Here is a 27919-nt window from a genome sequence, read left to right on the forward strand (position 1 = left end):
CTCTAACTCCCAGAATTCATTAGCCAGCTATGCTGGCTGGAGAATTCTGGGAGTTGAAGTCCACAAGTCTTAAAGTTGCCAAGTTTGAAGACCTCTGATCTATGCAATATGTAATACTTGCATTCAGTCATAGTTATAGTATAGCCTTTATTGTCATTGAACATCATGTGTACAATAGTCAGGCCATCCTGACCCTGTTTTGTATGAAGCAAATGATCTGACCCTTTATATCTTCACCCAGGTGAATCTGTCTCTGTGATCAAACATACTGACCCTGTCCCAGATCCCCGGGCTGTAAATCAGGACAAGAAGAACATGCTGTTTTCTGTGAGTATTATTGGCAGGGCTGAAGATGTAAAGTCTCGTGATGCATCTTTTTGTCCCTGATCCAAATAGTGCATGGCAGGGATACTAATGGGAATTAAACATCATATTACAATTGTCTTTATTTGGTAACACAGTGGGATAAAGAATCAGTTGAATGTCTATGGAGATTCTCAGTCATCCAGGTCATGGTTGCCCCAAAAGTGCTTTTTCAAAAGGCAACTGGACTTCCCCCCTCTGCCTGAAGATATTTTGCTTCTCATCCAAGTTCATCTCAGAGCCGAAGAAGTTTCTTGGATGAGAAGCAAAACATCTTCAGGGAAAAAACAAAGTCCAGTTGCCTTTGGAAAAAGCACTTTTGGGACAATCAAGTAACATCATTTTATTTGCTTTTCCCTGCTTTTCCTGTTCTCTCAAGCAACAATGCAAATTGATATTACATTTTATTTCACCTATAGGTAACTGAGGAAAACAACCAGCTTGTAAATTCCATAATTTTATCCTTCCTATTAATAACATATGACTGTCAGAAAGTGTGATATGATATAGCCAAAATTTGAATATGATTGCAAGTCAAATACAACTAGAGAGACATGGCAAGTGTAAAGTAATCAAATTATTGACTATGTCATCAATCAGTATTGACTCTAAGTGACCACAGAAAGATTGTATCCAAGATGATCTGTCCTTCAGATCCTCCTATGATTCAGCTGCACCTGAATCTGCTGATCATGCTTTTTCTTTTTCTTTTTATCTTTGCAAGAGCTAATTTTGCAAATTTTAAGGAAATGTACTGTTATTTGCTTATTTTTGCTTCTTCATTAAGAATTTAGCAGCATGCTAAAACCTCACCCCAGAAGGTATGCACATGGTTCTTGGAATGGGTGATGGAATGGGAGTTTTGTGGCTGCCATGATCCCTAGCAGAAGTAATTTCAGCAATGGCCAAAACCAATGGCCTCCAACCTTTTGGGCACCAGGGACTGGTTCTGTGGAGAGAGATTTTTCTGTGGATCGGAGGGAGCGTGATTTTGTGTGCTGCCTGCATCCAGCAGATGGGGCTTCACTTGTCGTGTGGCCCGGTTTCTAGCATACTGCGGCCTGGTGCCGATCCACGGACCAACGGGTTGGGGACCCTTGTCCTAAACAATAGTTCCAGCCATAATTATTATTATTATTTTAGATAGAGAATGAACATGCTATAGATGTAGCGCAGACATGTTCTTTATACTGCCATGAGGACTAGAGAACTTAGATTTTAAAGAAAGGAAACAATGTACTTATGCAAGATTGTACATAGCCATATTTACAGCCTTCTTTATCTAAAATAACTTAGTTTTGCCCATCCATATTGAGTGCCACTTTCCTTTGTTGATTTTAATCCATCTTGTTCCTATTCCTCTTCGTCTTCAAACTCACTCCAGGGTACCAACATTGGTGCCGGCAAAGCTATTGGTATCGTCATCGCCACAGGTGTGAGCACTGAAATTGGTAAGATCCGTGATGAAATGGCGGCCACAGAGCAAGAGAAGACGCCACTACAGCAGAAACTGGATGAGTTTGGTGAGCAGCTGTCCAAAGTCATTTCCCTCATCTGTGTGGCTGTCTGGCTCATCAACATTGGGCATTTCAACGACCCCATACACGGAGGCTCCTGGATCCGTGGCGCCATCTACTACTTCAAGATTGCCGTTGCCCTCGCTGTGGCTGCCATCCCAGAAGGTCAGTTGAGGCCATTCCAGGTTTCCACAACCACCTGTCCAGGCTTAATGAAAGCTGGCAAATTTCTTTCTTTTTTTAAATAGCTTTTGCTGCCATCGTATTTTTGTGATTTCATTTTCTTCTGCACTGTACATATGGTTCACTGAACTCTGGAAACAGTCTGAAAGAGTTGGAGTCTAGCCCTTTAGATATTAACCCATACTCTTGCAAAGCCTTAAGTTATCTGTGACAGTATTTATACTTTGTGCAAACTCTCATTGTTGCATGTTGGCTTGTTGAACCCCCCCCCCCCCCATACTCTAGTTATACATAATGCTAAGCTATAAACACTGTTTTACAAATTTAGGTGGTTGAATTTATAATATACAGGTAGTCCTTGACTTACAACAGTTCACTTAATGATCGTTTAAAGTTACAGCCAGACTTTAAAAAGTGACATGACAATTTTCCACACTATGACTGTTGCAGAATCCCCATGGTCAAAATTCAGATACTTGGCAACTGACTCATACTTATGACGGTTGCAGTGTCATTGGGTCAGTTGATTACCTTTTGCAATCTTCTGACTATCAAAGTCAGTAGGAAACCAGATAAATGTAGCAACTGTGTAACTAACTTAATAGCTGCAGTAGTGATTCACTTAACAATGGTGGCAAGCATGGTGGTACAATGGGGCAAAACTCACTTAACAAATGTCTAATTTAGCAATAACATTGGGATCAATGGTGGTCATAAATCTAAAACTACCTGTAATCACATTAAGCCAAAACCAAAAAGAGCTCAAAACTTCAGGTTTAAATGTGCCACTGATACTTCTCTTGGCATTGCTACGTATTTCCTATATCCTAACTGATTTTATTTAATCTTTATTTAAATGGAAAAGCAGCAAATGGGGAGCTAGCAGATTGCAAAAAAAGTGGCATTCTCTATCATCCCTTTTCTTGCCAGGAAAGCCTTGGGAATTGCATAGAACAAAGAGGCATTTTTGAGACAATAAAGAAGGGAGCGGGTACAGCTCAATGCAAGGTCTGGAAGGATCAGAGGTGGTATTCAGCAGGTTCTGACCAGCTCTGGAGAACCGGTAGTGGAAATTTTGAGTAGTTCGGAGAACTGGTAAATACCACCTCTGATTGGCCCCATCTATTCTCTGCCTCCCGAGTCCCAGCTGATTGGGAGGGAATGGGTATTTTGCAATAACCTTCCCCTGGAGTGGGGAGAGAATGGAGATTTTACAGCATCTTTTCCCTTCCACGTCCACCAAGCTATGCCACGCCTACCAAACCATGCCCACAAAACTGGTAGTGAATTTTTTTGAATCCCACCATTGAGAAAGATGCCCACCTTTCTAATATAGGTAGTTCTCAACTTACAACAGTTTGTTTAATGACTGTTCAAAGTTACAGCAGCACTGAAAAAAGTGACTTATGACTGTTTTTCACACTTACAACCATTGCAGTATCACCATGGCCAAAATTCAAATGCTTGGCAACTGATTCAAATTTATGACAGTTGCAGTGTCCTGGCGTCATGTGATCCCCTTTTGCGACTTTCTGACAAGCAAAGTCCATGGGGATGCCAGATTCACTTAATAACCATGTAACTAATTTACAACTGCAATTCATTTAACAACTGTGGCAAGTAAGGTCGCAAAATGGGGCAAACTGCACTTAACACAGGCCTCACTCAGCAACAAAAATTTTGGGCTCACTTGTGGTCGCAAGTCAGGGACTACCAGTAGAAAAGCCAAATCAACCAAGAAAACACAGAGCATCCTAGAGGTGAAAGGAGTTACAATCATCTTGCAGACTTGCTTTCTGGTACTTTGGTTTGTTCTAACCACCCAGGCCCTCCATGGCAGCCATTTTGGAAGACTGACGGAGAGGAGGGTGTTTCTTAAAATGCAAATGTGTCTACCTGCCTCGCTCACACACACCCCGCACCCCCCCCCCCCAAGCTAGGTTTTCTGGTGTTCTGACTACAGTAATGTTGTATCACTTGGCCTTTCATCACAGAGAACAGAATTATGACCTTTTTTTCCAGTCCTTCTACTACAATGTTGTCACTCTGAGATTTTTGAGATTGTTCAGATCCAAAGTATTTCCTATACTATTGGGCTATGACACACTGTTATATTTCTCATTACAGCCTTAGCATTTTTTGTCACAAATTGGAATCTAATAATGTGAGTTTCTCAATGATATCTGAAAAAGAAGTATAATTATAGGTAGTAAGGGCTAAAAAAGGGTCATCCAAGTGGATTTGTTTGAGTGTGATATGAATTCTCCAAGCTTATCTTTTTGCTCCTTCCTTTTCTTCCTCCTCAGGCCTTCCCGCTGTCATCACGACCTGTCTAGCTCTGGGGACTCGCCGTATGGCCAAGAAAAATGCCATTGTCAGAAGCCTGCCCTCAGTGGAGACCTTGGGCTGCACCTCCGTCATCTGTTCCGACAAAACTGGCACCCTGACTACCAACCAAATGTCGGTTTGCAAGGTGAGCTGAAGGTGGATGCCAGCATTTTTCTCATCTAGAGTCTCTCTTTTGGGCATCTCATCTTCATTCTTATTGAAATCTCCTTCCTTCCTTCCTTCCTTCCTTCCTTCCTTCCTTCCTTCCTTCCTTCCTTCCTTCCTTCCTCTAGATGTTTGTTGTGGACAAAATAGAGGGAGATTATTGCGCCTTGAATGAATTCAACATCACTGGTTCCACCTACGCCCCTGAAGGAGAAGTGTAAGTACAAATGTGAACTCTAAACAAAGCCAAATTTTAAACCTGATAGCCTAAGCCTAGATAGATAGATAGATAGATAGATAGATAGATAGATAGATAGATAGATAGATAGATAGATAGATAGATGATAGATAGATAGATGATAGATAGATTTGATTTTTTAATAACCAAAGTTAATACTTTAGTTTTTATGTTATGCTAAATAATGTTTTGCTTCAACTATGGTTTTCTTAAGTTGAAATGATTGGACTCACCAACACATAATTTATGGATTATTATGGTTTGAAATTATAATGGCTTGTTTCACACAAAATACTAGATTAAAACTAAATAAAAAATATTCTTCCTTGATATGGTATTTATTCTTCCAGAAATTCCAGATGCTTTGATTTCTTAGCTGTTGTTTTGCTTCTCCCATAATTCACAGAAACAATCTATGCTCCTTCCAATTATATATCTCGGCCACTGCTGAATTAAGCAATGCCATGGGCATCCTATCCCAGTGGGGAATGGGAAGCAACAGGTTCAGATGAATTCTGGCAAGACTGAGTAGCTTTGAATTTAGGGCCCTATAAGTTGCAGGACGACTGTGTTTCCCCCAAAATAAGACAGGGTGTTATTTTCTTTTGACCCCCGAAATAAGTACTTGACCTTATTTATGGGGAAGTCTTATTATTTTTGAGGTGCAAGAGGCAGCGAGCGTGGTCACCTCATGGCTGCTGCTGTGTTGCAATATTTTTGGGGAGGGCTTATTTTCAGGGGAGGGCTTATTTTAGCACATGCACTCAAAGGCCTGATTGGGCTTATTATCCGGGGAGGGCTTATTTTCAGGGAAACAGAGTATGCTATCCTCAGTGCTAGATAGGGTCTGCTGTCCTAGATAGACAATGTAGTGCACAATGTAGTGTCGTCCTAGACTCACAATTTGCTTAAAATATTCACAGCTAGGGGGCTTTGCATAGATTTGTGTTATGTGCCAGTTGAGTCTGTTCCTGGATGAGGGGGGGACTCTGCTCACTGTCACTCAAGCCCTAGTCACCTTCCAATTGGAATATTGTAATGCACTCTACATGGGGCTGCCCTTGAAGAGTATCCAGAAGCTTCAACTGGTGAAAAATGCAGCAATGTGGGCAGTGAGGGCCACAAAGGATGAACTTTGTAATACTTGAAACATGGTTTCTGTAGTACTGTTGCACTGGCTAACTAAAAGGGGCTTTCCACCAGCAGTTACATATGTTTCTAGGACAGGACGTCCTTCACAAGCTGCACTGATTGCCAATTTGCTTCTAGGTGTGATTCAAGGTCCCAGTTTTGACCTTTAAAGCCCTTCATTGCGTAAGGATGGGTTATTTGAAGGACCACCATTTCCCAATTACATCTGCCCATCCCATAAGTTCTGGCAGAAGAGCATGCTGTGGCTTCCATCTGCTATACTTGGTGGGCGTGAGGAGGGAGGTCACCTTCTGGAACATTCTTCGTCCCTGAACTGAAGTCAGTTCTATCCTTACTTAGTTTTCAGAAGTCTCGTAAGGCCTGGCTATGTCATGATCTCTACAGAAGTAGTATTCAGCAGGTTCTGACCAGTTCTGGAGAACCGGTAGTGGAAATTTTGAATAGTTCAGAAAACCGGTAAATACCACTTCTGACTGGCCCCGCCTCCATCTATTCTCTGCCTCCCAAGTCCCAGTTGATTGGGAGGGAATGGAGATTTTGCAGTAATCTTCCCCTGCCACGCTCACCAAGCCATGCCCACAAAACTGGTAGAAATTTTTTTTAATCCCACAACTGATCCTCTTACTAATTTAATAACTTATGTGCCTCATGTTTTTTACACTTTTAAATAATGATTGTTTCTAGCATGTTTATTGCTTTATCTCTTTGCTGTACGCTGCCAGAGTCACTTTTTATGAGATGGGAACCACATACATGGGCTATATAAATAAACTGAATACATTTTTAAAAACTTTTTTGCATATACAGATTTAAGAATGACAAACAAGTCAGAACTGGACAATATGATGGTCTTGTTGAACTGGCCACAATTTGTGCCCTTTGCAATGACTCTTCGCTGGATTTCAATGAGGTGAATGCTTCTCTTTGGCTTCATCATCCACTTCTCACCAATTGTTCATTAAGGGATATGTGTGGCCCCTTCCAAAACAAAACAAAACCAACTAATTCATCATTTAACTAATAAAACCAGAAGCAAAAAAAGATGAAAATTAAAAAAAATTCTTTGGAGTCTAAAAACTTTTAAAGGCAATATAAAGATTTTGACCTGGCATCCAGAAGAATCGTATGTAGTACTGGACAATGCTCTTGTTCTGACCTAGGCTTCCCAAAAGCACAAAGCTGATTCCTCATCCCGATAAAACCCCTTTTATTTATTTTAAAGTGAATTCCTCTCCAGCAGGGTCCCGGCGAACAGTCTTTCAGGAGATTTCACAACTACAGACCTTTATCAGGCTTGAAGAGCTGCCAGGCCAATATCTTCCAAATGCCACTGTAGCAGACAATATTTGGCAAGAAGTTTGGAACAAATCACCCTAATGAATTGAACTAATTGTCTCCTGCAAACTCCCCTCTCATTTCGCTCCTCTTTATTCCCTATGGGAGGGGCCATTCACCAACCACCTGTGGCTTTACTCCTGAGTCGACCCTTGTTCCTTAGTTGTTCCCTTCTCCTGGCAGCTCTGCACTGGGAACAGGCTCAGCTGTTCTTCTGCCCCACTTGTGTCCGACTCCGAAGGCAGCTGATAGCTGTCAGACGGCCTGGCCCCCTCTCTGCCTCCGATGCAGAGCATTCGTCAGAGCCTTCCCCAGGCTCCAGGACTGGCCCATATACCTTTCCAACCTCCTCACTGTCTGAGTCTTCCACCAGATCCACTGGCCACTGGTAGGCCACAACAATTCTAGCGGGAATAGATTCCAAAATTCTCTAATTTCCTTCTCCAAATTAGAGTTGGCAGGTTCATTGGACCTGAGAAAATGACTATTAAACCTTAAATGCAGGGATGCCTGGAATAAAAGGAAGTCCAAACATCCTCCTCTTTTTTGTATCTCTGGAGATATGGTCAGATGTTGAGGGCAAAGGATTTACAAAATTCATTATTGCTGGTTTCTTTTCTCACAGGGCTGATACAATTGTGCTACGTGCACCAGTGATCATTACTTTAGGCAGACAGCCAGTTTGGTGTATTGCTTAAAGATAGTGGTCTAGAAACCAGGAATTCTAATCCTAATTTAGATACAAAGCCACCTGGGTGACTTGGAGCCAGTCTTTGCCTTAGGAAGAAGGCAAGATGAAATCACTTCTGAAAAAGTCACCAAAAATCTGCCTGGACCAATCAATATACAGTACTTGCCAGGAGTAAAGACTAATTTGAAGGCACAAACAACAGCAACAATATCAGAGACTAGCTATAAGCCTGCAGAATAGCCTTGAGAATAAGAGTTAGTCCTTTCAGGTAGACCAGACTAGAAAACCAAAATTATGAATGCTAATTTCTTTTATTATATAGTCACAGTAATATAATATTGTGAGTTTGAATGCTCTCTCCCCAACACTCTTTTTCTCATATCGCATTATCTCTGATTCTTCCCTTTCCCAGTCCAAAGGTGTATATGAGAAGGTTGGTGAGGCCACTGAAACAGCCCTTACCTGCTTGGTTGAAAAGATGAATGTCTTCAACACAGATGTACGAAGTCTCAGCAAGGTGGACCGTGCCAATGCCTGCAACTCAGTAAGTACATGTTTCTTCCAGGAATTGACTCTCATTAGAGTGCCAGGCACAGGGGACCAAGCCCGCCACGATTCACGTCTCAAAGTAGTTTCTTTGTTGTTCGAGTATAGGCAGAATCTTGCCAGATTAAAGCACACTCTGTATTACTATCAGATAAATACTGTGAAGATTTAGGAAGAATTCCTTCTTTGATCTCTTTCTTCATACCAATGACTAAGTGGTCTCCATTCCTTCCTCCTGCAACTTAGTGCCAGATTCCACCATATAAAGTCTTATATTTCTTGGTTACTGAGTGGTGCCATGTCCACCTCCACTGTAAAGTTCATGCAACATGTTTTCATGCCACAATATTTATTGTTTACATTGAGGTTCTCAAGATTCCCCCATGGTCTACCGTGGAACAGTTTTGGAATGCAGAAGCATTGTTCAGTGGAGCATGGGAGGAACACAATAGTAGAAATGTGTTTGGGTTAGAGGCTTGCTGTGGAAAGAGGGGGTTGATTCTCTGGAGATATAACTTAGCCAAGTACCATTTATCCCCCCTTTTTTGTAATTTGCCAATTCTGCCTTGTAGCAGACATCACAGGAGTGGGTTTGATGAGCTACATTATAGTCTGTGAAAGATGATGCTATTATCTATCTATCTATCTATCTATCTATCTATCTATCTATCTATCTATCTATCTATCTATCTACATCCCTCCATCTCAATTGATAATTCTGGGTGGCTTACAATTCCAAATTATTCCAAATTATTGGTGGCTTAGTTATTACCACTGGCCTTTTGCTATTTTAGCTGCTGTAGACTTATGTAGCATCACCTGGAAGCTGATATTTAATTGAATAATCTGTTTTGCTCTGTTGTGGTACTGAAACATTTATTTGTTTCCTTGCAAAAAAAATCTTAAGAACCATCCTCTGATGGTCTTATCCAGTATATTTAGGTCTCTTCTGAGGCTCAATAAAGGATGATTATTCTCACATTACATACTTTCCAGAGATGGCCATGCGGTAATATTGGAAACCAACACTAGTATATTTGGAGGATCAATTGTTTGGATTCGTGTCATTCATTTGCTGTGGTTCTTTGTGAAGCAAACTAAGGTTTAACTCTCTTTTTCTCCCTCTGCTTTGCATTTGTTCAGGTGATCAAACAACTCATGAAGAAGGAATTCACCCTGGAGTTCTCTCGTGACAGGAAGTCCATGTCTGTCTATTGCTCTCCAGCCAAAGCTTCCAGGGCTGCTGTTGGTAACAAGATGTTTATCAAGGTGGGTAGTAGGCTTCTTTGTGGCCCAACTCAAGTGACCCACAAGGGAAAATAGGAATTCACTCTCTGCATCTATTCTAAGTTCAAATATTTTTTTCTAGTTCATTTTTCCAAAGGTACCCCTTGACTTACAAACTTCAGTTTAGTGACTGTTTAAAGTTACAATGGCACTGGAAAAAGTGATTTACAACCTTTTTCACACTTATGACTGTTGCAGCATACCCTTGGTCACGTGATCAGAATTTGGATGCTTGGCAACTGGTTCATATTTATGACTGTTGCTGTGTCCCAGAGTCACGAGTGATCAAGTTTTGTGTCCTTCTGACAAGCAAAGTTAGTGGGAAAGCCAGATTCACTTATCAACCGTGTTACTAACTTAATGATTTCAGTGAATGGTGGCAAGAAATGTTGTAAAATGGGGCAAAACTTACTTAACAACTGCCTCGCTTACCAACAGAAATTTTGCGCTCAATTGTGATCTTAAGTTGAGGACCACCTGATATATACAAATGGTAGCTGTTCAGGTGGAACTTAGCTTGGCAACCAACTTAGTCTGGAAGCTTTCCATGGACCATTATATCAGGGAGAAGACGAGGTCCTCTCTTCTTTTTTGTAGCTAGTTTTGTTCTTATTTGTAAATGTTCTCCTATTGGAGGAAAAGGGGGAAATAATGGATAGACTTTCAGTTATCTGAACCTCCTTCAGCAGACATATAGTTCAATGATGGACCTTTACATGACTATATCTACCACTTACTCTTCCGCATAAAGGAAAGAGAATTTCTATGCTGAAGTTTTATGGCCTGATCCAGATATTTATGTAGTCGCATTGTGTGCTATTCTATCCACTTTCTCCACGAGTGACAATGCTTGTTACTTTTGTTGTGTCTTCACAGGGTGCCCCCGAGGGTGTGATTGATCGTTGTAACTATGTTCGTGTGGGCACCACCCGCGTTCCCCTCACATCCTCTGTTAAGGACCACATATTGGGCGTCATCAAAGAGTGGGGCACAGGACGGGATACACTCCGTTGCTTGGCATTGGCCACTCGTGACACCCCACCAAAGAGAGAAGACATGTATTTAGAAGATTCCACAAAATTTGTTGATTATGAGGTAAAGCTTACCACTAGTGGTAGATTATTAATGAAAACTATAGAGCTGGGGTATCCAACCTTGGCAACTTTAAGATTTGTGGACTTCAATTCCCAAAATTGAAATCCACAAGTCTTAAAGTCACTAAGGTTGGATACAACATTTTTACAATATTCTAAATACTGTTTACTTTGAAGATTATGTGTGCATTTTACCTTAAATTATTATAGTGTCTTAAAATGTACTTAAGGTAAAGGTAAAGGATCCCCTCACACATATGTGCTAGTTATTCCCGACTCTAGGGGGTGGTGCTCATCTCCGTTTCAAAGCCAGCACTGTCCGAAGACATCTCCGTGGTCCTGTGGCCGGCATGACTAAATGGCAAAGGCGCACAGAACACTGTTACCTTCCTATCGAAGGTGGTTCCTATTTTTCTACTTGCATTTTTACATGCTTTTGAACTGCTAGGTTGGCAGAAGCTTGGACAAGTAATGGGGGCTCACTCCGTTAAGCGGCGCTAGCGATTCAAACCACCAAACTGCCGACCTTTCTGATTGACAAGCTCAGCATCTTAGCCACTGAGCCACCATGTCCCTTACTGAGCTTTATATTTCATACTGCCCTGAAATGCCGTTTAATTTATTTTCTTCTTTCCTTTTGTAAGAGACTTCTCGCCTGAACATTGATCTGAGAATTTTCAAAAGTTAACAAAAACTCCCAGGTGCAGGGATCTCTTGTGAAAGAAATGATGAAACTGAATTAAACAGTATTTTCAGGGCAGTATGAAATATAAAGATCAGTAAATACATCTTAAGACAATGCAGCAATTTAAATGTATGGATTATCATTAATTTTTTTTCACATGTGCAAGTGTGCATAAAGGGAAATGCATGCTTTGCAGCTGAGGAAAAAACACCTTGATTGACTTTAGATACTATATAGCCGTGATGGCGAACCTATGGCACGCGTGCCACAAGTGGCACGCGGAGCGATTTGTCAGGGCACGCGAGGCGCTGCCCTGTCAGCTGGACAGCGCGCATGCGCGCGCTGGGCAGCTGAGTTCACCTTTTTAAAAACTATTTTTCACCTTCCCCAGGCTCCAGAGGCTTTATAGGAGCCTGGGGAGGGTGAAAAGAGCCTCCCCGCCCCTCCCGGAGGCTTCAGGGACTGTCCCTGAAGGCTTCGGAACGCTTAAAACGACCCTCCGAGCAAACCGGAAGTGACTTCCGGGTTGCTCAGAGGGTCGTTTTAAGCGCTCCGAAGGCTTCAGGGACCGTCCGAGGCTTCCCTGATGCCTTCGGAATGCTTAAAACGACCCTCCGAGCAACCCGGAAGTCACTTCCGGTTTGCTCGGAGGGTCGTTTTAAGCGCTCCGAAGGCTTCAGGGACCGTCCTCGGAGGGTCGTTTTAAGCGCTCCGAAGGCTTCAGGGACTGTCCAGAGGCTTCCCTGATGCCTTCGTAGCGCTTAAAACCACCCTCCGAGCAACCCGGAAGTCACTTCCGGTTTGCTCGGAGGGTGGTTTTAAGCGTTCCGAAGGCTTCAGGGAAGCCTCTGGACAGTCCCTGAAGCCTCGCAGGGCCTCTGGGGGGTCGGTGGAGGCTCTTTTCGCCCTCCCCAGGCTCCTATAAAGCCCCTGCAGCATGGGGAGGGCAAAAAAAATGTAAAAATCGGGGGGGTCACGCGTTTTGCGCGCATGCGCACTGGGGGGTCGCGCGTTGCATTATGGGTGCGGCACGCCCGCACTCGACCCCCCTGCGCTCCCCCCACTTGTGGCACGCGAGCCAAAAAAGGTTCGCCATCACTGCTATATAGCTTGATTATGGAGTGTGGGAATGGCCTTCGTCCATGATCTTTAAAATTACACCAAAATCCTGGTGGCAAAAATGTCAGGCAATTGCTTTATGTTTAGTCATACAAGAGTAATTCCTTCATCCCAGCCTCTGCTTCCTTGAGAACTCTGAAGGACAAGAGAACAAGCCACGTATCAGACATATAAGCAATGTGCTCATCCAACTATGTTAAACCATAGTGTGTTTAATCATGGTTTACTGAGTAAATCACCATTACCTACTTCATACAAGCCACTGAACCATACATCCTGTTTTTGAAGTCACACTAGGTCAGGGGTCAGTAACCTGTGGTCCTGGAGCCACATGTGGCTCTTTCATCCTTCTGCTGCAAGTTCCTATTGCCGGTCAGCTCTACAATTGATAGGGCTTTCAGTTAGGACAGGTAGAGGAAAAAGGATGCTGTGCTAGAAGGAGACTCTATGGTGGGGGAACCGGACTTCTGGTCAGCTCCAGAATTAAATGGGGGGCTTCCAGTTAAGACCTTTGTGGCTCTTTGAGTGTTTAAGGTTGCCACCCCTGCACTAGGTGATATAAGGCACCAAAATAAAAATTGGCATTGATATTTTGGTTCAGTGCATTGTATGAACAATAAAGTGGGAACCAGCCACTTTGTACTTTTCTCTATTCCTGGTTTATCTCCTATTAATTTTTCTCTGTTTTATTTTCTCTATTTTTTCTCCAAGAAACTTGAGTTAACATATAAAACTCTTCCCCCTCCTGTTTGTACAAGTGAGTTGTAACTTTGGTTAGTCTGGGAGAAGCTTCCCATCATCACAAATGTTGTCTCTGTGGAGATTTTGATCCAATTCTCCCCTCAAGCCACTATATTATAATTGATCTATTCAATAAAAAAGTTTTATTTATTCATTACTTTAGCTTCTAGATTATTCCATATTCAAAGAAACTCAATAGCTTACAAATGACAATATAAGATATACCATTAAAAATCAGTAACATAAATCACAAAGTCATAATGTGTCACCATTTGGGTTACAATAATCCATGTTTTCATAACTCTTTGAAAAAGTGATCAGAGAATTCAGTTTGAGCCTTTATTTATCTGAATTGCAAAGATTCCCACCTTTGACATGGTATAAACTTGATATAAAGACCAGATGGAGGTTATCTAGTGAAAGGATGTATGGGCTAGTAGGTTCCACAGGCTGGCTCATAATCTTTTTTCTGACCTTTGCAGAATGACCTGACCTTTGTGGGCTGCGTAGGAATGTTGGATCCTCCCCGCAAAGAAGTCTCAGGATCCATTATACTGTGCCGTGAAGCTGGCATCCGCGTCATCATGATCACCGGTGACAACAAAGGTACTGCTATTGCCATATGTCGCCGCATTGGCATCTTCACCGAAAATGAAGACGTGACCGACAAGGCCTACACCGGCCGGGAGTTTGATGACTTACCCTCTGCTGAGCAACGCGAAGCCTGCAAAAGAGCTTGCTGCTTTGCCCGGGTTGAGCCCACGCACAAGTCAAAGATCGTGGAGTTCCTGCAGAGCTTCGATGAGATCACTGCCATGGTGAATAGATGGGGATATATGTGGGCAGGGAAGGAGTGGTGTGGTGGTCTAGAGGTGGAGCTCTCACCTCACAATTAAGAGTTCAAGCCTAAGTGGAGGCAGATATTTCTCTCTCTGGGCACAGTGAGACCATATCTGCTGAACAAAACTCTGCATTGGCGACAGAAAGGGCATCCAGCCATTAAACACTCTGCTAGTTCCATTCAGTTGTCCAGACTCCACAAGAAATTATGGGGTTGTTAAAAGATGATGATGATTATGATGATATGTGGGCAGATCTGTGCATTAAATCTGGATGAATGAATGGGCACTAGGGAAATTTAATACAGGTAGTTCCTCAATTTACGACCCAAATTGGGACTGGAATTTCTGTTGTTCAGTAAGGTGATTGTTCAGTGAGTTTTGCCTGATTTTAAGACCTTTGTTGTCGTGGTTGTTAAGTGAATCACTGTGGTTGTTCAGCGAACCACATGGTCATTAAGCGAATCCAGTGACGTGCAGTCAGGTGAGGCAAGTGAGGCACAGCCTCACCACTCTCATCATGAAAAAAAAAAGTAAAAGGAAAAAGCTGAGCTAGTTGCTGCCTCACCATGGATGACTCTGCTTAACCTCACTGGTGCTCTCCCTCCCCAAGTGTAGTGACTTCCTCCCCAGGCCCCCATTCATTTCTCTCTCTCACACACACAGCTGGATAAAACTATATAAAAATCTAGCCCAGCTTCACTGATTACAAGTTTGAAAAGGCAACGTGGCTCCACCTGCAATCAAACTACACTTGGGGAGGGAGAGCACAAGCAAGCACTGAGGAGACCACAGGAGGAGGCAGGAAGCCAGGCAAAGAGCCATGCTGTAGTACACACACTTCCCCCCAGCCTCTTTCTTTTGGAAGGCTCGGGTCAGCTCCCCTCCGGCTTCTCTGCCTCTCCTCTCACCCCAGCCTGCCAGCAGGAGGTGGTGGGTGGGCTTTATTGTGTTCCAGGCATTTCCCACCCAGACAGCAGGCTGCATTTGCAATGGTGGAGGTGTTTGGGAAAGGCAGCAGGGGAATGGGGGGGGGGGGGATGGCAGAGGAGCTGCTTTCAAGCCACTGGAAAAGATATCCAATCCAACTTTTGTGTGTGGGGGGGTTTGCTTGAGAGTGAGTGAGAGAGGGAAGGGGTAGGAGAGATAGTCCAATCCAACTTGTGTGTGTGTGTGTGTGTGTGTGTGTGTGTGTGTGTTTGAGAGAGGGGGAGGAAGGGAGAGAGGGAGGAAGGAGGGGAAGGAGAAGAAAAAGAAAAAGAAAGAAGGAGCAAAGGAGAAAAACAAATGCTGTCGCTTTAAATTGGAACTGAGCATGCCTGGCTGTGGAATTCTGGGAGTTGAAGTCCACAAGTCTAAAAATATTTGAAACCCAGCACTGTGTCAGTGCCTCACCAGTCATAAACCTCACTGCACGTCACTGAGCGAATCCTGCTTCGCCCCACTGATTTTGCTTGTTGGATTTTGCAAATGGGGATCATATGACCGCAGAGAGCCATAACGCTTGTAGATATATGCCAGTTGCCAAGCACCCAAATTATGAATATGTGACCATGTGGATGCTACAATGGTCATAAGTGTGAAGACCAATCGTAAATCACTGTTTTCAGTGTTGTTGCATCTTCAAATGGTCACTGAAAGAATGGTTGCAAGTTGAAGACAACCTGTAAAAGTTATATGATAGTTTACATTTTTGTAGCCTGATGTTCATTAAAAGAATAAAAGTCCATCTTCAGGGAACTTCTCTCTGACAGAGTGCTTGCTATTCAGATTGGATATAGCAGAAATTTACTATATAAAAGAATCAATTGTTTTCCTAATTGACTGTTTGGTGAATAATTGAGCATCTCTTTTCATTTCAGCTATTTAGAGAAGAGATCTTTCTATGTTTCCCCCTTATCACTCTTTTGATCTGAGGATTAATTAAAAAAAGAGGACCATGTCTCCTTCCTATATCAAATTTTTTAAAATCCAGACAGAGGCAAAGCATTGGAGACTCAGGAGAATCAGGAATCAAATCAAACTAAATTAAAATAAAATTTGAAACAAATGCTAAAATAATAAAAATAACCCTGTTACTTTTAACAAGAGCTCTGAAGGAGCATGATGTCATCAGGGAACATTTCAGGGATCCCCTTGAGGAATTGCTCACTGTTGGATGAAATATCCATCTGGTTCAGTTCCAAGCCAGGAGGAAGACAGTGGAAACATGAAGGCTGATTGGAAAAATGGTTTAATTAGAAAACAAAATCACCAAGCACATAGTTCTCTGGTGCAGCTGAACACATGGAGTTGAGAGGGAAGGGTATTTATACCTTCTCTTGGCCTTTGAACTTGAGCTTCCTGTTCCTGTACAAGAACATGTATTCTGTTGGCTGTTGTCAGGCTCCCATAGTGCCATGTACAAATCCTAGGAGTTCGTCTGAGCCAAACTTGGTTGAAGTTTGGCTGACGCAATGTCCTTAGGAGATTGTTAAATGTAGTGAGCTCTGCTGCTAGTGGGTGTCCTGGAGGGTTATATCTTGACCCCATCACTCTGATGGGATTAAGAGTCAAGGGTCTTTTGTTTTGTAGATAGGCTCTTTAATGAGCACAAAATATCTGCTGGGAGGAGGGAGCTGGGGCTCTGAGTCTCTCTTAAGATTTTTATTTATCTTTTAGGGGAAATATTTTATTTTGCCTTTTAAAATATTTCTCAAAATATTTCATTCTTCTAGGAGGTGGGTAGCTTCTCACATCACTTAAGATGTTTTTAATGTCCTCTTTTCTGTTCTTTTCCGAAATGGAGGACCACCTAGTGATGGAATCATATCCCTCATCAAGGAGGATTGTTCAGTTTTGGAACCTGGAGGTTTTCCAATATTTATTTATTTATATCTCCGTTAATTTTCTATCTCCTTCCTCCCCTCCCCTCTCTTTCTGTCTCCTGATAGACCGGTGATGGTGTCAATGATGCCCCGGCTCTGAAGAAAGCCGAAATTGGAATTGCCATGGGCTCTGGCACTGCAGTGGCCAAGACTGCCTCTGAAATGGTGTTGGCAGATGATAACTTCTCCACTATTGTGGCTGCGGTGGAGGAAGGCCGGGCCATCTACAACAACATGAAACAATTCATTCGCTACCTCATCTCCTCTAATGTGGGTGAGGTTGTCTGGTAAGGGGCTTCGCATGCTGTCATCTGGCCAGCTTCAAAGCTAAACCAGGTTGTCTGGAAAATGGTTTTGCAGAGGGACAAATCAACACCGAGTAACTATGGTGGGAAAAATCTGTCCCACCTCTCCAAGTGATAATGGTGATGTCACATGTTCCTGCCTTCCAGAGACTTATTTGATCTCATGCTTGTCTTTCTTTTCTGCATCTCCCCACCCCAGTATCTTCCTTACAGCCGCCCTCGGTCTCCCTGAAGCCTTGATCCCTGTACAACTGCTGTGGGTGAACCTGGTGACAGATGGGCTTCCAGCCACTGCCTTGGGTTTTAACCCCCCTGATTTGGACATCATGAACAGGCCACCACGTAGCCCCAAGGAGCCCCTGATTAGCGGTTGGCTCTTCTTCCGCTACATGGCCATTGGAAGTAAGTGCTTTCCTCCAATAGCTGATGTCTTGGTCTAGTTTTGGACCTATATCATATATATGGCCTATATCATATATTTTAACTGTGAATTCAAGTCTGCACCCTCATCCTTGTCTTATGTGACCTAACAGTAATCTCAGCTCAGCAATCTCTATCATCTCCAAAATCCCAAGCAAGCACAAATCTTCTGCATGACCCAGCCTGGTACAATTAGACTACCTTTGGTTTATTCTTCAGTCAGTTGCATGTTGTTCATACTTACTATTATATGTTTGCAAACAGAGCCATTAGGCTATGGCAAAATATGCATTCATTAGATAAATAATAGTAATAGCACTTAGATTTATATACTGCTTCACAGGGTTTTACAGCACTCTCTAAGTGGTTTACAGAGTCAGCATATTGCCCTCAGCAATCTGGGTCTTCATTTTACCAACCTTGGAAGGATAGAAGGCTGAGTCAACCTTGAGTCAGTGAGGATTGAACTCCTGGCAGTGAGCTGAATTAGCCTGCAGTACTGCATTCTAACCACTATGCCATCATGATGCAAGGAATTAACCAACCCAGGCTTTTCATTTCAGTTTCTCAGCAATCAACCTTGAGGAGATAGATATCCCTTTCTGCTATCACTGGCCTTCTCTTTGCTCACAATAATTTTTCATTTCTGTTTTGCCTACAGTGTATGTCGGAGCAGCCACTGTTGGGGCTGCTGCCTGGTGGTTCATATATGCTGAGGATGGACCTGGAGTGTCTTACCATCAATTGGTGAGTTTTGATTGCTCTAAGTTGTGGGAGACAAGTATTGTATGAGGAAAGAAGGATTTTTTAATTCGGAAAAGCTCAGTCTTAATCTCGCTTTTCCCCATTCTTCTTCTCCTAGTCCCATTTCATGCAATGTACAGAAGACCACCCTTCCTTTGACGGCTTGGACTGTGAGATCTTTGAGTCCTCTGTCCCCATGACCATGGCTTTGTCCGTCTTGGTCACCATTGAGATGTGCAATGCGCTCAACAGGTAAAATGGAGGAGGATAAAGGCCTTGGTTTCATACACATGGTACAGCCTTGCACATTTTCACTAGTATTTCTCCATGCATTGTTTCCACCTTGTGCAAATCTTATGCTTTCTCCAGCTTTCCAAATTGTGCAGGATGATGGGGAAGGACAATTAATGTTCTCTGTAAACATAATTCAAAGTCCATGCCAACAAAAAATGAATTTTAGAGATTCAGCTTTAATCCAGCTTTTTAGCAGTGCAAAAACTTACATTTGAAGTTAACTTATATTTCATGCAAAACACCCAGCCACTGCGAAATACTATGTATGTTAGAATAATTTTTACAACAATATAAGGAACCAAGGAATATCTGAATAATAGCATTGTAAGTCACCTACATCTCATTGGACATGTCTTCACAGAGTCTATGACAATTTGTCACAACCAATTCGCCACAGCCAACTTGCCATGACCAACTCATTGTAGGACTACTCACCACAGCCAACTCACCGCAGGCCAACTTGCTGCTGGACAAGAGTTACACTAATATTAAACAAATAGTGGAATAGAATTATTAAAGAAAGGATGCAAAAGGAGGGACAGAAATGAAATATGAATGACAAAAATTAAAATATTTTTTTTATTTTAAATAATTAAATAGAATTGTTAAATTATCCTGCAGCGAGTTATCCCACAGTGAGTTGGCTGTGGCGAGTTGGTCATGGTGAGTTAACTGTGGCGAGTTGTCCCATTCTGGTCTTCACAATAGAAGAAAGGCAGACTGCTGAAGCATGCCAAGATTAATTAGCACAAAAGTAGTGATTTCCCAGTTATTGCAGCAGAACTCTTGCCATGCTCCAAAAACAAGTATCCTTAATTTAAAACATCTACTTATTTGCATAATTAATTCATGTTTTACTGTTTAGAAGGGAGGGCAAAGAACAAGTGCCCCCAATCACTAGCTCTCCCTTTCTGATGACATGTTTTAAAGTCTTAAAGATGTTGATTTGAAATGTAGTCTGAGAACTACAATCTCAGTCTGTAGTCTAATTGAATTCTGCATCCAAATTGCAATACTGTGTTCTAACCTTGTCGTAATCCTCAATTGCACCCATTTGTTAACTCCAAGGGCTGGGACCTTCCAAGCAGAGCTGAGATATCTATCTAATTAACCTTTAGCTCAAAGGAAAGTTGCTCACGTCTCATATATCTCAATTTTTTTTAAAGAGGACTAGTCATTTTATATTTGCATTGACTGGTTATTTAAGCCTGGGAGCTCTCATTTCAAAAACAGAGTGGAAATCATAACCTTGATTTAATTTCCAATTTCTCTCTCCTATATAGCCTTTCAGAGAACCAGTCCTTGGTACGGATGCCTCCCTGGGTGAACATCTGGCTTCTGGGATCTATCTGCCTCTCCATGTCTCTGCATTTTGTCATCCTTTACGTTGATCCCCTGCCTGTAAGTAATAGTGACCACATTTTTGATCAGTGAGGGCTGGGGGATTTTACTTTAGAATTCAAAAGTAAAAAGGGGCCATGGATCTGCAGAGGCACAAATAACGCAAGACTTTTCTTCAGCTCTTTAAAACAACTGTGTCATTTCCAGGATCATGTGGCACCTAAAAAGGACAGCTACATGACCAACATGGCCAGTTGTTTTAGGGAAGAGTAGATGGGTGCTAGATTCATGCCTGTCAATGAACCTTTTTGCCTTCAAATCTGAGGCATGACATAACCGAAATTGCTAGGGGATTGCACTCCCACTTCTTGCTGAAATCTACAGAAATTTAAAAAAAGGATTATACAAATCCTTTGGAAAAAATACTTCAGAATGCACAGCAATGTGCTCTAAGCTCCCCCCCCCCCCATCATTCAAACAGTTGCTCTACTGTACTTCTAGTTGGAGAGGTCTTTTCCAGGCTTCTTCAGCTATTCCCAAAACTGTTTCTAGCTACTTCTTCATGTCTGCATATGCACAGCCACCTCTGCTTGCTGGGGAAAATAAGTGAAGCAGCTATGCATGAATGTATACTCATAGGGAAACATCTAAGAATAACTTCTAAAAGCAGCAGACTCACTCTAGAAGAAACAGCTTCTTTAGTGGCTTGAAAAGAGATGCTTTAGCTGTTCTTCCATTCATTCCGGAATTCCTTCATCAAAGGATTTATACATTCCTAATTGCTAGAAAGAACAAGTCCCATTTATTAAATCCAATTTTTAATCAGGAGTCAGTCAATTATGTCTAATATAGCCTATCATTTACATTATTTTAGTACATAGTCTGACTATGAGTGGAAAGGTAGAAGAAAATACATGTATTTCTCTATTGATGTCTCCATTGTTTTTCTTGTGCTTTCCAGATGATCTTCAAACTGACACACTTGGACTTGCATCACTGGATCGTGGTGTTGAAGATATCCTTGCCCGTCATCTTTCTGGATGAATGTCTCAAATTCGTTGCCCGGAACTATCTGGAGCGTAAGTCTCCCTTACATACCTTATCTTCCCAGTCATTTGCCTTTTCCTTCTCACTGGAAGTGGATTTTTCAGATGGAATCCATGAAAACAAAATCACCAAGTCGGAGAAGATAAGAAATGGAATGTCCCTTCCTTTCTGATCTTTCTCTTTGTAATTATTTCCTCCCTTCCTCTGAAATTTCCTCAGTTAGTCTAGAATTCCCATCTGCAGTCATTCAGTGGGACACACCTTTAAATAAAGGATTCTTTGGTCACTTGGGTTCCTTCCTGGTGAACTCCATGGAGCACATCCAGATGCATCTGATATCAGTTCCAAGGAATTTACAATTCTGATAAAGGCAATGATAGAGTCCCTTTTATAAAGCTGTGGAGTATGTCCGTCCCCATCCCCCGGATCCTTGGTTTTACTTTTTTAGATCTGACAATAAAAGTAGATCTGGTGGACCAGAGGAAGCACAAAAGTAGATGGAAACTGTCTGAGTGTCTATGGAGATTCTCAATTATCCAGGTCATGATTGCCCCAAAAGTGCTTTTTCAAAGGCAACGTCAGTTCTGAACTGAAGAAGCTTCTTGGATGAGAAGCAAAGTGTCTTCAAGGGAAAACAAAGTCCAGTTGCCTTTTGAAAAAGCACCTCTGGGAGTTCTGTGTAATAAGATATAACAAAAGAGAGAAGAAACAGTTGTTTGCCTATCTCTTATTCTAGAGAGTTTCCCCTCCTTTATGGATTGCTAATCATTCATTTATTCATTTTACTTACTCATTCCATCCAGACTAATAATATTCTCCTCTTCTTGGGAACTTCCTTCCTAATCTCTATTAACTCTGGCTTCTTTTATCCTTTCCATCCTGTAGCATAAGCTCCTTCCCCCTCTATTCTCCTGTATCCTGCCTCCCAGGTATCTTACTGTACAACCCTCAATTGCATGCCTTGTTTGTTCTCTGGCAATTCCTTCATATCTGTCTGTTGATCTATGCAGAAAAATAGGCAATATCTGTGCGGAACTGGGGGAAATGTTTCTTTTTTGCTTGGACAGTCTGTTTGCTGCAAGTGACATTGTCCAGGAAACCAGGGGCCAGCTACATAGGGGGAGAGAGCCTGCTTCATAGGGCCAGAGACAGAAAATCCTTCCCTGAAAGAGAATTATTCCAAGAGTACCATTTCTTAATGAAATGTTTGGTGGTAATCTGATCAATACAAGATTCCATGTTGCACAAATTCAACTTCTTGTTAGGATACAGGAATGGTCATGGCCACTTCAATAAACATCAATTATAAATGTTATGTTTTGAATGCCCACAGAACAGGCTGAATTTCCAAGGGGGGGGGGTTCAAATTGAGCATTTTCAAGATGGTGGGACTAACACACCTGCCAAAGAATCTTTATATATCTACTTAGAAAGCTTCAAATATTTCAGAGACTATAGAACCATGTCTAATCCACTGATCTTCACAGAATAGATTGATCTATCAGTGATTCTACCTTACAGTAGACATAGATAATGTGAATATAGGAATAATCAGAAAGTGTATCCTTCTCTTCCTTCACCTTCTGCTTCATCCCTAATGAAACCTATATACATAATATTGAATATAAAGGAATTAGTGACGAAGAGAGAAGGAGAAGGAAAAGTACAATAATAATCTGTTTTGCTGATTGCTTCCTATTTCAGTCCACTGAAACTCTGGAAATGGTACTTTGGTTCATGTGTCAAGATACACAAATAAGCAAAATTACAATTCCAAGCATTTACTGACAAACCAGTGTGTCTGAAATGTTGGTATAGAACGTAGGGAAAATAAACTTGACAGAGATATGCAAGACTTATTACTAGGGGAAAAAGGGGTGAAAGATATTTTATATTCACAAAAGACATAATATTCAGAAGCGGTTTAGACAGACCTCTCTTTAATTCACTGAGCAGTAAGAAAAGAAAGTACAAGACAATTAGATTTGCAAGATTGATGTCAGCACCACTAGGCAGACTCAATCCAAAAGTCAACTCCACAGAAAGGGGAAAAATACCTTTATTAATTTTTGGCTATAATAACATAGCCTTGCAGGTCTGATTGTGCTGTGCTTTCTCTTTATAGTTCAGTAAGTTAGGAATGTGTCTGAACTGCTACCAATATCTGTCCATTGTAAACTTAAAACCTTTTTTTACACCCGTCCCAATCACCCTGGTGATGGATCTTGTGTATTTCTGTCAAAGACATTTCCCATACTCTCTACAGCTGTTATAGGAAAGACAAATTATTAGAGAGGGTCTGATTTTGAATATCATGTCTTTTCTAAACTTAAAATATGTCCCACCCTTTTTTGCCCTAGTTATGGATCTTGCATATCTCTGTCAAAATTATTTTCTCTACTTTCTATACCAACATTACAGGAGAAAAGGAAGCAATTTTTTTTACATTAAAACTGGCCCTTATATGAATGGTCATCATCACTCCCTCTAATGACTTCTGCAGTTCCCGTGTTGCAGAGGAAGCTCAGCAAGGGAAACAAATTACTTCTTAGGAAAACTTGCCTGAGTTTATTGACCCTTCCCTGGAGGAACATCTTAGAAATTTCTAATTGAATCAAATCCTAGGGTGGTTTAGAGTTCAGTTTTGAAACCACTGAATAATTCATAGGTTCCTTTAAAAGAAAAAGATGGGGTAACTTTCAGCGCAAACCATTTTACACGTTTATCTGTTGGGTTGCATGAACCCTAATTGTAACATTTCAAATTGTATTTCTGTTAGTTGGACCTTTTTCTACCTTGTGCCTTTCCTGGCCATTCTTGGCCTTTGGTGCCCTTTTAAAGATGCTTCTGACTTCACTGTGTTTGGCTCAATGAGAGGATGGTCTTGGACTGACCTTTGTTTGCACAGAAGTCTTTTCTGCTTTCCACAGCCTTTCTGATTGTGCCTAACTGTGCCTTTATTGCCCTTGTGACATGCTTAGGCAAATGTCTGATTTAAGTCATTGCTTGGCCATACATTTGCTGGACAGCACAGGGGGTGATGCGTCCCTTCTGTGGGCCTGCTGCTTTTGGTGTTGTCAGATTCTTTTTAAAAAGATGGGTGAGGATGCTTGGGCAAAGCTGTAGAGAAAATGATGTTCTGGGTTGGGTGAGCTTTTCTCTGCTGGGGTTAGCATGTGTGAAACTAGGGCAGTGAACATCCCCAGGTCTGTTTATTTCTCCCTAAGGCTCCAAGGTCACACATGCTTCAAAGGAAGCAAGTTCCACTCAGTGTGTAAAATTAGTTGTTAGTCAGTAGAATTATTTGGGGTTTAATTATAATGTAATATATTATCTATTTATCTACCTATCTATATACTTATCTATCTATCTATCTATCTATCTATCTATCTATCTATCTATCTATCATCTATCTATCATCTATCTATCTATCTATCTATCTATCTATCTATCTATCTATCTATCTATCTATCTATCTATCTATCTATCTATCTCCATCCATGCATCCATCCATCACATACCTCCCCAATCAGAAGAACCCAGCAACATCCAGCATAGTCCATAATAAAATACCACAATATTATATAAATAATTAGCAAAATTTAAATCAACATCACTGCTGGAACAACATACAAAAATATTGTTCCACGTGGTAATAGCACCCCCTTTAAACTATGAAAAATCCTCAGAAAAGCTTCATTTTTATTAACATCATCTCAGGAGAAGTCTCAAACTCTAGGGGAAAGCTATTTTATAGTTTGTCTCATTTTCTAAGCATAACACTGGGCACAGTATTATGGATTTTCTTTTTATTAGTCTCTCCAGTGTTAAGACAACATGTGGGCCAGTTTTCTCCAATCTAGTAAGAGGTCTGTAATTTTCAACATATTTATTTAAACCATTCATTAGATTCCATTACAGCAACTATCAGAAATAAAAAATGTTAAGTATACCATGGACCAATTAAAAATTGTATAGGAAATGAGAATTAAAAATTTACAGAAGGCATAAACATTTCTCAAAAAGATTGGGAGGGAAAGAAAGTGATCTAAGGAAGGAATTCATAAAGTGAGACAATCCACTTTAAAAACTACCCTCAACAAATATCAAGGAGTACACATTCTTGCCAGTGATGATTGAAAGCGGAAGAAAACTCAAAGTAATGGAGTATGGGCCCATGGAATTTGGCATGCCTTCTCCAATTAGAAGAGGGGGCTTTCCCCAACAGGATGGAGAAAACACATATGGCTACTAGATTATGAGATTATATGTCTGATAATTATCTGAAGGCACAAAGGTTTATAGAGATAGAAAAATGCAGAAGGAATAATAATCGCTATTTGCTAGACTGCCACTTGTATTGGAAAAGTGGGGATAACCCCATTAGGCCTCTGGCATTCTCCAACCCAATTGCAGACCAATATTTGCAGAAGTAGATCTAGGTTACTCATCTTGCTTGCAGTGTATGTGAGGAGCGGGGTGGTGTCTTGATTTCTTCATTCTTTGCCTTTTATTCTTTATTTTCTTCCTCCCTTTTACAGACAATATAGAAGGAAAGAAGTGAACATTTGAATCATCATGGAAATAACCACGTTGTTTCCCCCCGCCCCAACCATCAAGATTTGCCCATTTCCCAAACCCCACTGTCTTGTCTTCGGCCCCGCCTCTGCTTCTCTGCCCCTCTGTTATTTAATAGTGTCTCTCTTCCCCTTTAAACCCTCTGCTAGTTGGATTGCTAGTGTGGGCCACAGTGCTGGCATTTGCCATGCCACGTTCCCTGCCAGCTGCTTCTCTACCCAACCCACAAACCCCACCAGCGACTCGGCTTCTGTACATTTTGAGCCACCTGCCTGTCCTTGCCTTTGCACACGCAAGCCCACGCTCATACCACATGCATACATACCGTCCCAAGTGCTTTCCGCATTAGTGACCACACTATGTTCGTTTCCCCCTCCCTCCCTCTTCTTATGACTAGAACCCACCTCAAGCCCAGGACTGGATTTTTTAATGCACACATAAACAGAAGGAAACATTTTGTTAGGAAAAAACAAACAAATGAAACTCCTCAACTTGGAGGAAATGAAGAGATTCTTCTAGCTGCTTATTTATTGATATTAAAGAATAAACTCTTAACTGTATTAAAGATTTCTGGCTTTTCTCTTATTGTTATGCCTCACTGGGGAATGGACAGAGAGACTGATCACTCTTCTTATTCAATATATAGATTGTCCTCGACTTACGGCCACAATTGAGCCCAAAATTTCTGTTGCTAAGCAAGGCAGTTGTTAAGTGAGTTTTGCCCCATTTTATGACCTTTATTGCTACAGTTAAGAAAATCACTGCAGCTATTAAGTTAGTAACATGATTGTTAAGTGAATCTGGCTTTAACATTGACTTTGCTTGTAAGAAGGTTGCAAAAAGGCATCACATGACCCTGGGACACGGCAGCCGTCATAAATATGAGTCAGTTGCCAAGCAACTATAATTTTGTAATTTTGATTGCATGACTAAGGGATGCTGCAATGTCATGTGTGAAAAAAGGTCATAAGTCACTTACAACAAATGATTATAAGTCTAGGGACTACCTGTATACGGAACTACTAATCTGAAACTGGGTGGGATGACATTCCAAGTAAATAATAATTTATTTAACATGACCCATGGGATACATCATAATTGGCTGGGTTTGCATGGCATTCTGTCAGACACACACACGCGCACACGCACACACATACACATACACACCAAGAACTCTCCAAATATCATAATTTTATAAACTCTCTAGTTAAGCACAGCCATTAGGGTCTAATTGTCAAAGTTGCATACTGGCTGGAAAATTCTTGAAGCTAAAATCCAAATATAAAGAACTAGTTGAAAATTTCTGTACTAGAAGTGGCTAGGGAATATAGCAACCCTAAGCCATAAATCATAATCAAAATCCAAGCAGACTACATAATAACAAAGTATATTGGGTGAATTAGCCCACAGCACTATAGTACAGTAAGCAATGTATATTTTCCCCTCTGTACAACAATTCTGGATTTTTGAATGTACAGTGTGCAGAAATTCAATGTTTATATACCAAGGTATTGGATTCCTCTTAATATTGGCAACCACAATTGTCAGGAAAGTGCTTCTTTTCTGTGTAATAAGATATAACAAACCATGGCTTGTTTGAATCTCATTTTGAAAGGATTGTAACCTTTAACCAGCACCCCATTGTTGATGAAACATCTGGAAAAAAACAAGAAAAGAAGTTGCCACTTTATAATTCCTCCTCCTAAATAGAGCAGCAGAGAGAGGTTTCTTTGGAGCTGGTGGCATTGCCAAATTGACTCTCCCATGCAAAAAAAGAAAAGAAAAAGAAAGCTGTTAATTGCTTATTTTTATGAGACAGATTGAAACTATCATATTCAGTTAGAAAATGCAAATCACACTATATGGGCAGAAGTAAATCTGCCTCTGCCAGCAGCAAAATGTACTTTGGGTATTTCCAGATACAAAATTCTTAGCATTATCATTCAAGAAAGACTTCCAAAAACAGGAAGTCCTATTGAGAGGTTTTTCAAGTACAAATACATGCCTCATTTGGGAGCAGGCCATATGGAATCACAGATG

At 41.3% G+C, this 27919-nt stretch overlaps 1 protein-coding gene across 2 annotated transcripts in view; it reads left to right on the forward strand.

The window, feature by feature from the left end:
• ATP2A1 (ATPase sarcoplasmic/endoplasmic reticulum Ca2+ transporting 1) overlaps positions 1 to 26444 on the forward strand; it is a 39424-nt gene extending 12980 nt beyond the window's left edge. Inside the window, exons 7-23 of one of the 2 annotated variants that reach the window (XM_081970051.1) lie at positions 242 to 327; positions 1748 to 2045; positions 4370 to 4536; positions 4685 to 4773; positions 6754 to 6856; positions 8385 to 8516; positions 9662 to 9787; positions 10682 to 10900; positions 13927 to 14262; positions 17217 to 17437; positions 17655 to 17857; positions 18537 to 18622; positions 18738 to 18871; positions 20197 to 20314; positions 21216 to 21333; positions 22187 to 22230; positions 25843 to 26444. In XM_081970051.1, coding sequence (XP_081826177.1) covers positions 242 to 327; positions 1748 to 2045; positions 4370 to 4536; positions 4685 to 4773; positions 6754 to 6856; positions 8385 to 8516; positions 9662 to 9787; positions 10682 to 10900; positions 13927 to 14262; positions 17217 to 17437; positions 17655 to 17857; positions 18537 to 18622; positions 18738 to 18871; positions 20197 to 20314; positions 21216 to 21333; positions 22187 to 22191 — 2441 coding nt within the window. In that variant the 3' untranslated portion in view covers positions 22192 to 22230; positions 25843 to 26444. The remainder of the gene's footprint in view (positions 1 to 241; positions 328 to 1747; positions 2046 to 4369; positions 4537 to 4684; positions 4774 to 6753; positions 6857 to 8384; positions 8517 to 9661; positions 9788 to 10681; positions 10901 to 13926; positions 14263 to 17216; positions 17438 to 17654; positions 17858 to 18536; positions 18623 to 18737; positions 18872 to 20196; positions 20315 to 21215; positions 21334 to 22186; positions 22231 to 25842) is intronic. The other variant, XM_081970050.1, reaches the window with a different exon arrangement.
• The last annotated feature ends 1475 nt before the right edge of the window (positions 26445 to 27919 follow it).

This window comes from Natrix helvetica (genome assembly GCF_964273705.1).
Source record: "Natrix helvetica genome assembly, chromosome: Z".
Lineage (NCBI taxonomy): Eukaryota > Metazoa > Chordata > Lepidosauria > Squamata > Natricidae > Natrix > Natrix helvetica.